At 43.8% G+C, this 13155-nt stretch overlaps 1 protein-coding gene across 1 annotated transcript in view; it reads left to right on the top strand.

Annotated features, from left to right (window-relative positions):
* Positions 1-1813: 1813 nt before the first annotated feature.
* The window catches only part of JMJD1C (jumonji domain containing 1C), a 165333-nt gene continuing 153991 nt past the window's right edge, over positions 1814-13155 (top strand). Inside the window, exon 1 of the mRNA XM_075109667.1 lies at positions 1814-2098. Coding sequence (XP_074965768.1) covers positions 1952-2098 — 147 coding nt within the window. The 5' untranslated portion in view covers positions 1814-1951. The remainder of the gene's footprint in view (positions 2099-13155) is intronic.

Genomic DNA, 13155 nt, shown 5'->3' on the forward strand with positions numbered 1-13155 from the left:
TGTCAGTGCTTTGTGATATGCAATTTTGGAACAAATTAAAAGTACTTGATTCTTAACATTTTGCTGTTCTGTGATAAATTCACAAGTTCAGTCTATTAGAATCTTGTAACTTGGCTTTTCTGGCATATTTTATGGGTTGTTGCACACTAATGTAATCTACTTAAGTGTATAATTCAGTAATAATCTCAAATTACTCTGGCTAAACAAGAGGGAATCTAATAAAACTATAAAGAGTTTTGATATGATTAATATTTATTTAGCTGTCCTTGTAACTTCTTTTTATACCCTTTATGAATAACTGCTCTGAACTTATGTAATTTTTGCTCATCTGTAAGACTGCAGGACTTTGTGGGTTGTAGCATTACCTCGAAATGTGGATGAAGATCTCATTTAGCTCAAACACATGGGGGTTTCTTCTACAGGTTCTGAGGAGCACACTTCCACGCATCCCTAGTCTACTGCTAATGGGATGCCATGCAGCTATAGGTTCTCGTGTAAATGTTACGTCCTCTAAGTTATTCTAATACTGTGAACAAACTTGTCATGGTGAACGATTAATTGCCTTTTTTTTTTATTTGTTAATTAACTTCTCTTGTACCAGAAGTTACTTGTTCCACAGAAATACATGGGAATGCGCTAAGTTGGCACTCTTGATTTATTGCTTTTGCCTCATGATCTGTTTTTCAGAAACGCACTATCCAAATTTGCTTTCTAGTGCTAGATGAGAGATCATTAACCCGCTCTCTTGAGAGCAAGCGTACCAGTCAGGAAAGGCAGAAGTTCACGACAGCTACACCTCCAGATAGCATATGGGAAAAGAACCTCTTAAAACACAAACATGGCATTCCTACAGCGTGACTATAGGCTTTATGGAAAAAACAATAAGCTGACAGCAACTGCTATAGAACATGGCTTCGTTATGCATTACAGCCCAAGCTCTGGGTCGAAGCATACGTGAGCCTCTGAGGTGACTGCTGTGACACCCCCAGTTCAGTGGCATCAGGGAATGTCTCCTGGCCCTGTAGAGTGATCCCTGCAAGGGCTCGCCATGGGCTAAGCAAGCGGCGCGTCCCCACAGGGGTCTGTGGTCTCGTTTGCAGTGGGGAAAGAGGGGTGGGTGCCTTTGTGTGGCTAACAAGCAGCTCGACGTGGGGGGAGAAGGCACTGCAGGCGCCAGACCTAGCCGTAACCCCGCCAACCCGCGGCGGGAGGGCTGGGGTCAGCAGCGCTCCCGGGGCGGTGCGCCTTACCTCGGCTGGGGGCGGGCCGGGGCGGGGGGCAATGCCCGCGGGAGGCTGTGCCTGCGATCCCGCCGTGGGGCCGGGGTTGGGGGGGGGAGGGAGGGGGGATCGGTGCCAGGTCACAGCGGAGCCGCATCCCCGTCCGGCGGCGGCGGCGGCGGGCGGAGCCGGGGGCGCCCCGGCCGGCAGGTGAGGGTGCGGGAGGAGCCGCCCCCCCCCCCCGCCGGGGTCCCGGTGCCGTCCCGCCGCCGCGGCCGGACTCTTTGCCGCGTGCCGAGGAGGGCTGCCGTCCTCCTCGCCCCCCACGTCCCCTCCTCGCCCCGCCGTCCCCTCCCCGCGCGCTGCCTGGCGGAGGGAGACGGCGCGTGGTGCCGGTCTCCATGGCAGTGGGGCTGCGTGGGCGGAGTGGTCGGGGCCGCAGCGCGGCGGTGAGGGAGGGAGGGAGCGAGCGCGGGCGCGCGCGCCCCCGGCCCTCCTCCCCCGCCCCTCGGTGTTTGTGTCAGGCTGCTGGCGGCGGCGGAGCGGCCCCGCGGCGCCGGCCCGGCCCGGCCGAGGGGCGCCCACCGCAGCCCGCCGTGAGGCGATAGAGCCCCGCGCTCGCCCCCTCCCCACCCCCCTCCCCCCCGCTGCCTTGCGCCGCTCCCGCCATGGGCGAGCTGTGAGCGGGTTCGGCAGGCGGCTGGTGCGGTGCCTACGCGGCGGCGGCGGCCATGGCGGTGGAGACGCGGCCGGAGCTGGTGGGGAAGCGGTTCTTGTGCGTCGGCGGCGGCGGTGAGGAGCCGCCGGAGAGCGGGCGATGGCGGGCCGGGGTCATCCGCGCCGTTTCGCAGCGGGACTCCCACAGCCCGGACCTGGCGGTAAGAGCCGCGTCCCGGGGTGGGGTGGGGGGGGCTGCGGCGGGCCCGGGGTGACGCGGCCCCGCGGGGAAGGTGCGTGTCAGCGCCCCGGCGGCGCGGGACGGCGGGCGGGGGGCCCCGCCGCTGGGTCGCGTTTCCCCTCGGCGTGTGCGGCCGCGCCGTGGGGGGACGGCGGTGGCGGGGGGTGGCCCCCTCGGCGCCCCTCGGGCGGAAGGCGCGGCTCCCGGCCCTGCGGCCGGTGGCAGCGGGGGGAGAGGGCGAATACCTGGCCTGGCCACCGAGGGGAAAACGGGTCCTCTGCCGGAGCGGCAGAGCCGGGGCTGGGGGCGAATGCGGCCGCTCCGGGGGAATGCGGAGACCGTCGTCATGGAGCGCTGACCGACCGGCTCCAGCGCGCTGGACGCGGCGGCGAACGTTGTTGTTAAAAGAATGTCATTGTTTCCTTTCCTTTTATGTCCGCTGTCAGTGTTTTCCTAAGGGGTGTAGGAATGTGCGTGGAGGTTCGCGAAGGAGCCGGGGTATGCTCTGTTGTGCTGGGGCACACTCCCGCCGCGGGGGGGGCGGAACGCCGCCAGGATTTCCTCGGGTTAGCGTTCCGCATGCATAATCTGTAAAACGGAGCTTTATTGTGCTCCCTGGACACTCGGTCGTTATCTTATTTGTGAATTCTGTGAGTCTTAACGAGTGTTATGTGGCCGCTGTGGTTGCTTCCTTCCATGTTTTTTATGCTGTTTATTTGGTGCTTCTGAAAGCCCATTTAAAAATATCACGGCTGTGCAAACGGGCATTACGTAGGCTGGAGAAAGGAATCACCGAACTGCGCTGGGCAATCCATACTGCTGCTGGTGAGGGGGAGGCGGTCGCAGCCCAACACCGTTCGGGGTGGAATGCTGCCTTTTTTACACACTCATCAAAACGATTGCCCGGTTTTAGAGATTATTGATTGCTTGATGTGAGATGTAAGAATCACAAAATTCAAGAATTCTTGCTTTTGTATGCCCCAGGCTTTAAGCTTTGTTTTAGAGACTGAATGCATGCGACACTTGAAATGCTACTTTTTTACAATATTGTGGGTTGCTTTTTTTCTACTCTCCAGCTATAATTCAAGTAGCACGCTGTGCATGCCCTTCTTCATGAAATGGCCTGTGTTTTCAACCTTTGGTTATATGTGAGAATCGTCTAGAATGCTTTATTTTTAGAACCTATTTTGGATGTCATTCTTGCAGGGTAGTATTCTCTAGAATCTATATAAAATTGTGGAAACACTGAGTAACATTTAAGGAGATATTTACTAACATTTACAAGTCAGAGACATAATTTGTAAACTCTAGGGGCAGAACTGACAAAGAGAGAGAAAGGGTGCTAAACCGAGGTGTTTGAGTGGTTATATCTGTTATGTTAAATAGGTAGTGTATGCTGCCTATTGTAAGTACTTGCTCCTCTTCCTAACTTCGGTATCTGAGTGTTTCTCTCTTCAGATACTCTTTCATTACAGTTCCTGGTAGTTTAAGGAAGAACTGTAGTGCTCTGGCTGGTTTCTGAGGCAGGATGACTAAGGGTACGTGTACGTGTCGTAGTGGAGTGCCATTTGGATAGATACAAACTACCTGAGAAGCAGGATGGATGCTCCTGCCTGCACTTCAGCCTGGGTGCAGTGCAGTGCTAACGTGGCCATGTTCCTTCTGGTATTCTAGCTAGCTACACAGCACTGCATTATGCTATGTAGACATACTCCTAGTCACCTAGGAGTGCGGGAAGCCCAGGAATGTTTTGGAAATACTATCTAGGTCTAAGGAGTCCCAGACCAGTACTTAACTACTGGTGCATCAGTGCTCGCTCTAAGTGTAATATTGGGTTTTTGTGTTACCTGTTCTCTGTCCTCAAGGCACAAGCATGTATAAATCACAAAGGGAGTGGGGAGAGGAAGAAATGATAAGGGTTCTCTTAGCAACAGGTAGTTTCCATGGGTTAGGCTCTCCTTTTGCATTAGCGGTTAACATTAACCTTTTGTTAGTTGGTATTTGGTAACATGATTGTCCTCTTCCCCTGCCCCCAGTGAAGGACAAGGGCGTTTCTGTTAGCCCTGGTTCCACGTGTACTGTCTGAGATGATCTTATCCTTCCATGGCTTCCCTTTTGAGGTGGCCATCCCTATGAACAGCTCCAGACCCTTCTGCTACTCGTCAGTGGAGTGAGATGGTAATTCTTGTTGACAGTTTCATTGCTGCCCACAGGCAACAGCATAAAAATGTTGAAATTGACTTTTTGTCAATTTTGTGTATTCCTGGTCCCTCTGAGTGGGATGGATGTTGCAGAAATACAGAAAGTGCCCTCAGCCGCGGGATGGGAGGAGGACAGCAGCAGGCATTTTCAGGATGCTTTGCAAATGACCAGAACTGAGTTACCTTTTAATCCTGGCTTCGGAAGGAAGTATCATTTACATTGCCTTTGTGTCTTGTCTTTTTCCCTTAATAAGTGTGAACCCCCCCAGTCAGTTTCAACCAGTTTAAGGGCAGGGAGAGGTCTGAGAAAGATGACCTTCCCCCAGTCTGTGAAAGCTGACATCTGAGGGGCCGTGAGAGCCCTCCTCCCAAAAAACCATAAAGACAAGGAGGTCATGGCATTTTGTGCACTCCTCCTGGAAGCAAAGAGGCGGTCTCCAGCTGGCCAGACAGCATGCACTGAGCTTCAAACCAGCTACAGCATATGCTGCCTCTTGCTTAGCACCGTACAGAGATAGGTAGGTGATGGGGGATGGAGCTGATGGTATGTGAAGGTGGGTTTAAGGGCATGAGAAAGAGCTGAGCATTAACAAAAGCATGAGAGCAAGCTTGAGTCTTTAGATATGGCAATATAGGGACAAATGGAGAGTTTTTATGAGGTGAAGGATCTTAGGGAGACATGGGCAAGCTTAGAGGCAACTGACATAATTAATGTTAAGTGGCCACAGGGCTTATAGGAGCAAATCCACAGGAAACCAAGCTTCATTAGTCTGCTGTAAACAGAACTACTCATTAAACCAGGAACTCCAGACCTGAAGGCTGGACTAGCTGTTCTCTGCTAGTGAGCAGGCAAATGAAGACTCTGGTTTTCATAGACTGCTAAGTTTGCTTCATGATTGTATTTTCATAACTAATTTAATGAATATTTTTGTAGTTGAAATTATTCACCTGGTAAGAAAATGAAGAAAAGGACTCAATTATCCCATATCTTCTGGAGATAGGTGTCTCCTACTCCAGGAAGTCTGTCAAATGTCTCTTTCCTTATACTTTTCTTGACCACAACATAGCTGATAGGTAGTCTCTGTTTTTCCTTAAAATGGATTTTTTTTTAACAAAGAGAGCAGTATCAAAGTGTCTTTTCTTCCACTATTTTATGGACATTTTGCCTTCCTCAGCTTTCCTATTAATTTATCACTTGTGGGGAATATGGTGAGAACAATTGGTCCTGGTTATGAGTACTGTTGGTCTTCTGGAAGACGAATGCTCCTGTCAATACACACTGATCCTTCTTGCCAGGATTTGGAACCCATGCTTCTTTTAGTCATCCTGTAATGTGTACAGATGTTTAAAAGCACCTGCTATACATGTACAATGTCTATGATTTCATGCAGTTTTCTTGATGATTTTTATGGTCTGAGTCACAACTTGATAGTTAGACCTCTTGATCTTTCATTCTTGAACATTCCTGTTGCATGAAAAACATTTATTTTAAAACACACAAAAAAGTTTCATGTACATATATATATCTTTGTGTGTGTGTCTGTGCTTGTGTGTTTCACTAGTCATTGAGAGAATTTATAACTATTTTTCTGCTTAAGTAACGGTGGGTGTTATTAGAGGAAGCTAAGAACTCTATTTTTCCTTACTGCTAGCTGCCTGGAAAAGCCTGTGTGCTGCTCTGATTGCAGTGATAACTCTGAACAAATAAAGAAACAGCCAGGAGGAAGGAGGTGGAGTCAGTGCCATACGATCTCCCTGGTCTTTGCTGTCCCATAAGAATTGCTTTCTGGGCCATAGGTTGCAAAATGTCTATTTAATCACTACTGCCAAGATTTGACATGGTGATGGCATACGTGTTTTCCTGTGTTGTGCTTAAAAAGTGATTATTTAGAGGAGTGAGTTCTTAAAAATATAAATCAAATCATTAAAATTATTTCACTTACCAGAAGCACTTCAGAGTTCTGTGCATTTTCATGGTCCTGCAGTTGCATATGGAATATAGTAATATATTCAGCTGTATATTTTATCCACATAAAAGAAAATGGAAGTAAGCTTTTAAACACATAATGTGCAACCCTTAATAAAAAGTATAGTTATAAGTTGCAGTGATTTGGAATTCCCTGTTTATCGATGCGTGAATTTTGCTGACGTGACGTCCATGGATTGGAATACAGAATGAAGAATTGAGTACTTTAATAGTTTCTAATATCTTACTAAATGTTACATTTGCCTGTCGTAATTGTGCATAGGGAAATATATTAATCATTTCATATAGAATCATAGAATTGTTAAGGTTGGAAAAGACCCTTGAGATCAATAAATCACCGTGTTAGAAAACCTTCATAAAAACCTAAATATTAGTGATAGTTTGAAGTAGTTCTTTGACTTTTATTTACAGTAAAATTAGTAAGACATAGTGAGGGAAATAATACATAAACAGTTTTTGCTAAATTGTATTATTTTAGTATCTCATCTTTGGTAATTTGCAATCGAGGAAGTGTTAAAAATTCACAGTGTCTGGTAAAATGATTTAAAGAGAACAGCAGCAGACTTTGTGTCTGTTCTAACTGATTTTGCCCTCACTTAACAGTAAAATGGAAGTTCAGAATGTAATGGAAACTTATTGGTACTGTATTACAGATAACATGACAATAATTTTAAATAATTGCTGTTAATTTGAAAATAAAATACTTTAGAGAAGTACTCCATATGCTGAGAGTTTCTCCTAAAAGATTAAGTTAAATTTGCTTTGTTGTGTGTGGAGCTGCTTTTACCCAGTCCTTTTACGACCTGTAATTGTTTTAATCTTCCTGCTTCTGCATTCCTGAACTTTGTGAATGTGGTACGGCTTTGTCATACAGGCACAGAATTGCACTTCTGTAGGTTACATTTGTTTTCTGCCAGATATTGATTTTTATTGTGGTGTTTTGCATTTTCTGCCTTCCTTTCACTAGGCTAGTATTTAAGGAGAAAGCAAGTGTATTAATTTTTTGAATGCATTTGAGCTTTTCTGTTTAAATATGAAATAGATTTTTTCATTCCTTATTTTAGAAGTACATGCTCTGCGGCTTTTACTTGTTAATCCTGAAATAAACTGGAAGATGTGGAAATATACTCTAAACTGGTTGTACATAGCTTGTTGGTGGTTAGTGGAATTTAAAAATACTACGTATTTCTGTGCCAGCATCTGGGTTAAAGATGAAAAGCAAGCTGTTGGTGAGGAGCCTGTCATGTTATTTACTCCAGCTATTGAAGATGATGCTAAAAACATGCCAGAGTTTATCATGTCACTACTACCTCTGGATCCAGACAAGGAGTGTTGTTGTGGGATGCATTTTGAATGTGTTTTGAAGCTGGTTTGAAAGGAGTGCGGGAAGCTTAAAATGCAACAGGGATTTAGACCATCTTCAGTTGTTTCTGCTGTTCTGGATCAATATTGAAGCCAACAAGAGTCTTGGAAGTTCTGGTGCATATCAGCTGGGCAGTCTTTTCTTGGCTCAGCAGTAAAGAAAACTTCCTATTTCCTTTCTGTGTTTCTAATAAGATTGAGCTTGTCATCCTGTGCCTGTGAATGTCACCTCATCTGTCTTCCAGGGTTAGTTCAGTTAGTGTTCAGGAAGAGGTATCTCTTTCATAGTAATCTGACAAGAAGATCAAACACAGGAGTGTTCCTCTGAAACTGACTGCAAGGATTCAATGCTGCATAATCTGTCCCTCCCTCCTCTTTGCTTTTGTACTAACAGAAACCTGAATATGATGTAGATCAACAAGTAAATAGACTTACACTGATGGATTTTGAGGAAAGTTCATTTGAATGTCAGGACTGCAAACAGAATTTAGGTGTCCCGAGCTAGGGATTAATCAGTTTATTAATTTGCTGCATAGTTGCAAAGTATCCAGCAGTGAATGAAATATGGGAAAAAGAAGGTTTGATCCTATACTTAAGTATTTCAGGAGGCTTTTAGAAAGATGTATCAGGTATTTTCTTAATCAAAAAAGCATTCACTTTTGCCTTTTACATGCCACGTGTGCAAATGATGTATTATTCCACGTTTGCATTGCATCAATTTTTTGCATTCTAGAACTTTCTGTGAATCTTTGGAGGTGTTTCAAAAAAATGGGGCATAGAAATCTTAAAGAGTTTTGGAAAATGAGTAGTCAGTTTATAGGAAGCCATTCTTCCTCTGCATGTGCCAAGATCTCAAAGCCTGTTTGAAAACAGCTGAACTGTTCTTTATGTCAAATTGAACAAATTTTGAAAGACGTACTTTTCAAATTTGGCTAAAAATCAGCTCAGCCTTCTTCTGATCTTACTATCAGTCAGTTGTGGAGATGCTTAGTTCCATCAGTCATCTTGAATTTGTGCTGGGATCAGGCTTGACCTTCCCTTTCAGTAGGACTCAGTAAGCTGTTTCTGGTTTTACTGGAAGAAAATATCCATCATCTGAGAGGTTTACCTGAAGCTGGCAGCAAGGTGGTGGTCTCAGAAGAGGCACCGCAATGACTTGCTGTTATTGCCCACTTCCCTGCTTTGGACACTGACGTTCAGTGTTGCTGTGGGGATGGTTTCCCTCCTGGCCCTACTAGGTGGGGGCTGAGGCCTGCTCTGCATGGAACCAGCTTGTTCCTCGAAGCTGGTGAAGAGTTCTAAGCTAAACTAATGCGATATTCCCTCATTATATTGACTCATCCAGAAAGTTACTGTTGTTAGTTGATGTTATTCCCATGTACCACTAACTTACATGTTAAAAGATGGAATGAGAGGAGGGGAACCAGAAGAACCTTGGGGATTTTGCTGTGTTTTGATTTCTAGTAATTTTCTTAAAAATGTTTTAATTGATTTCTTAAATTATTTTACTTTAAACAGCTGTTACTGCTTTTCAGAATTAAGTGGAATGGAGCAACTTAATCTGCTGATAAGGAAGTTGCCTCTGTCTACATACAGAAAGACAGATTCAGCTATTTCATGTACTCTGTTCAGAGCTTTATGGGCACAAAAGATGCAGGTAGGTGTTAAGGCTTTTAGCTTGACCCTCCCATGGCAACATTTTTAGGAGTTTTGGAGACTGTGGTTCCACAGACATTTCTCTTGGTGGCAGTGCTGGCTTAATTTTTTTTAACCCTGAGCAATTTCCTGATCCATTCACCATATGGCACTTCAAGCCGTTGTACCGAGGCTGAGGAGGTGGTATGGGATCGATCAGAGGCAAACAGCTGAGGGTAGGAGCAGCTTAAGGTGGCACCGTTCCCAGGAGAAATGTCTCTGGACCATGGCCTGAATGCAGTAGTTGAAAACTAGCTTAAATATCTTGGAGAGCTGCAGTCACTGCAACTACTAAATGTCTCCTAACCTCCTCAGCTGTAACGCAGGGATTTTGCACTGCAGTTGAATTAATGATATTTATTCACTCAGTATGATTAATGCATTCTTTCAGTAGAATATGGAAATGTAGGTTCAAAATAACCCATACCATGATCGTTTGGTGTCAGTTGATGCTATACTTATTTGCAAAGGCAAGTTTTGGAAGAATAGATGTGAAATGAAATGTTTTGAGGGAAACTTTAGCATCTGTATGTTAAAATGCATACACCTCTGCCTCAGTAAAATATTACATACAATATTTCTGCATAAATATGATGATCTTCTTGAGTGTTGTGATGAGTACTGTAATTGATGTAGATGTTGAAATGTTTGCAGTTAGGCTTCACTGCAAGTAACTTTTACTGCCATGTATGACAACTCAGGTAGACACAGCTGACTTAGTAGTTAGGTTGACTCTCCAGGGCTTTACTTTTTTGCTAAGGGAACAGGGCTCTTTAATAAAATGATGGTTTAAAATCTGGAGTATGATTGCTCTGTGAAAGAGAGAGCACTTGCTGAGTCATTGCCAGGTGGCCCTGGTCACATCTCTTTAGTCCTGCATGCCTGGCAAGGAGGGACTGGGAAGCTGTATTTGGAGGAGTGTTGGCAAAGACGGTTCATTTTGAAACAGTCCTCCAGCTTGTTTCCTTATTTTTTCCTCTTCTTGGCTTCTGTTCTTTCCTGAAACACAGAATGTAAATTTACTACCTTTCAAAACCAAAAAACCCTAAAAGCCAATACCAAACCAGCCTGTTGGGATAGTCATAGGAAGTACATGATTTAAACTGTTCAGTTAGTGTAGAAATTCTTGGAGAAACAGTAATAGGAAATTAGTAGTGAAGTCTTATACTGGAGTTTGTCATTAATCTGTTATTTCTCTTGCATCCTAATTCTTCCTAAAGCAAAACTGGAAGACTTCTGTTTCACAGCCTCAGTTGTCATCAAAGGCAGGAGCAAATACATGCAATCAAGGCATGGTAGGAGCAGTTTTTAGGGGAGAAGTTAATGACTGTTGGGCTGTTAGACCCACAGTGATGTTTAAAGACTTAGGAGCTAACAGTGGTCTAATGCCAATGTTCCAGGCAAAAATAGAGATGCTGATGTAGTAAGACTGAATGTGAATAAGGTGCTGTGGTCTTTAGAGCTGCTGTTGTGACATATCGTAGCTCTACAATTCTGGCACGTAGCTGCACTTCCTCAGTGTTTCCTTGTGGTGATCTCAAGCTCAGGGCCTTCATCCAGCAGAGGTCTTTGGGTTTTGTAGCCCTTGCTGGATTTTTCTTAGATGAATCTGTAGGAAACCTTTTTGAATCCCTGTGAACTTTTCAACATTCTGTGAAAGGGTCAGGCTTTAACTGTGCTGTGTGCTCAGGGTTGCTTGCTGTTGTTTCAGGCATCTTTTGGTTCCTGCGTTGTGAGCTATGAGTCAGCCGTCACCCCTTGTTTGCCATTTACATGCCAGTCGAGCTCTTCTGTACTGCTTCATACTCTTCTCTTGGAGCATATAAATGTGGCAATTTTCCTTTACTGCTTCTTAACCTGAGAGATTCAGGGATATCTGTTCTGTCTGTCAGTCCCTACCAACCCTGACCAAATAAATGTCTGTTTGAACCAGGTTACTCCAAAGGGTGTGCAGTTTGTTTGATATCTTAAATGGCTATCTACACTGGGATACGTATCTTCACGCTATTTACTTTCTGCAGGTTGTTCTGAATAGACTTAATTTACTGTCAAGTTGAGTTTAAGTTTTTTCAGGAAATCAAGTAACATTTTAAATGGGGTTTAAACTATAAAAACGTATTTCTCCACTGGAGTATATTGATGATTTCTTTTTTCCAGCTATGGTAACCAAATTGCCTATTGCAGGTCTGTTTATATCTAGTATATGCAGGTGTGGTCAAACCTTTGTAGTGACCTATCTAATAACAGTTAAACAGTGAGTAAAGCTTTTAAAACAAACAAAAAAAAGGCAGGGGGGTGGTAATGAAATACTTCTGGCTTGCTAACTATTAGTTCAGGTGGGCTGTCTTAAATACACCTGATCCCTCTGTATACTGTCATATTTTAATGTTTGTATATAGGTCAGAATGTGATGTGTGAATATTTTTAGACAATGTCATGGCCACTTCTTAATTTGATGGGTAGCTTTTCTGTATAATGGGATACTTTTCTCCTTTGCATGATCTTTTTTAAAAGAGAGAATAATCAATTTTGCCTCATTTAAAGAAACTTAAGTAACTTTGTATAAATAGGAAATGTTTCAAGTGCTTTGGTACTTCGTACCATATTTTTCCTTTAGAAATTTGTACTCTAGATTAATCTGTTCCTTTTGTTACCTGTAGCTTTTTACAAAATTTCAACTTAGTGAGAGTCAGGCCTAAGACTACATAAAATATAAAATGAAGAATTCCATTTGATAAATTACTCATTGACTAACTTTCTAATTCCATCAGGTGGTTTTGTTTGAAACTGAATGTAGTACTTTCATAAAGCATTGTAAAGATTTGTATATTTTAAAATGGAAAGACTTGGCTTTCTGTTGACTCTTGGAAAAATGGCTTGCTGACACTTCATAATTTTTGAGTTCTGTAATAGTGTCTTGTCCAGATAGTGAGATGTGTGTACACTCTGGCATATTTTTTCTTCTGTCAAAAATTTTTTTACACTGAATGGATTTTCTGTTATCTAATTCTGATTTTCTTTTTAAAGATTTTAGCTTTCAGATACATTTGAGTATGGCTTACGTTTCAATAATGTGGCAATGTTGATTGCTGCTTGCTGACTCTTTTCAAATGTGATAAACAGAATACAAGTTAAGGCTTAGGTTTGCCCATATGTTACTTTTCTGCTAAAATAACGAGCAATAAAGAGCTAAGTAATGGCACAACTTAATAGGGCTCTGCAGTTGGTACCTTTGAAATAGATGAAGTCTGTATCTCCAGAGGCTTCCTAGCTTCATTGGCTGAGGAAAAAGGACAGCATTCAATACTTTTATGTGGTTTTTATCTTTTTTTTCTAAGATGTGTTTTTTGTTGTGGTAGTCTACCCATTTCCAGGTACCTGGAACTTCTGAGCCCGGGAGTGTTTACTGGTGTATTTGAAAAGAGTTTAGTGCCTCAATGGAAATGAGCAAGTAGTTGTATGTCTGTGTTTTTTCCTTCCTTAGAGAAGTCTGGTTTTGGTCTGGAGTTTAGCATGCCTGTGCTTTAAGAAGTATGTCTTCAGCTGAGAAGAGGAAAATGTAAGGCCATGCAGAATGGCCTTTAGGGATCTTGGGACTGAATTGGCCAATATTTGGAGGGAGGAAGGAATGGAGAACAACACATTTAAATTTTTTTTTTCTTTTCTTTTCTGAAAATCTTGATCAGTTCTTGTGCTTTCTTTGATCAGTGCTGCTTGTGGAAAGACTGAGCAGGCACATACAGGAAGTAGAGTGTATGGGTCAATCAGCAGAGGAGGCAAGGAGAGCGGGCC

Source organism: Phalacrocorax aristotelis, chromosome 14 (genome assembly GCF_949628215.1).
Source record: "Phalacrocorax aristotelis chromosome 14, bGulAri2.1, whole genome shotgun sequence".
Classification (NCBI taxonomy): Eukaryota; Metazoa; Chordata; class Aves; order Suliformes; family Phalacrocoracidae; genus Phalacrocorax; species Phalacrocorax aristotelis.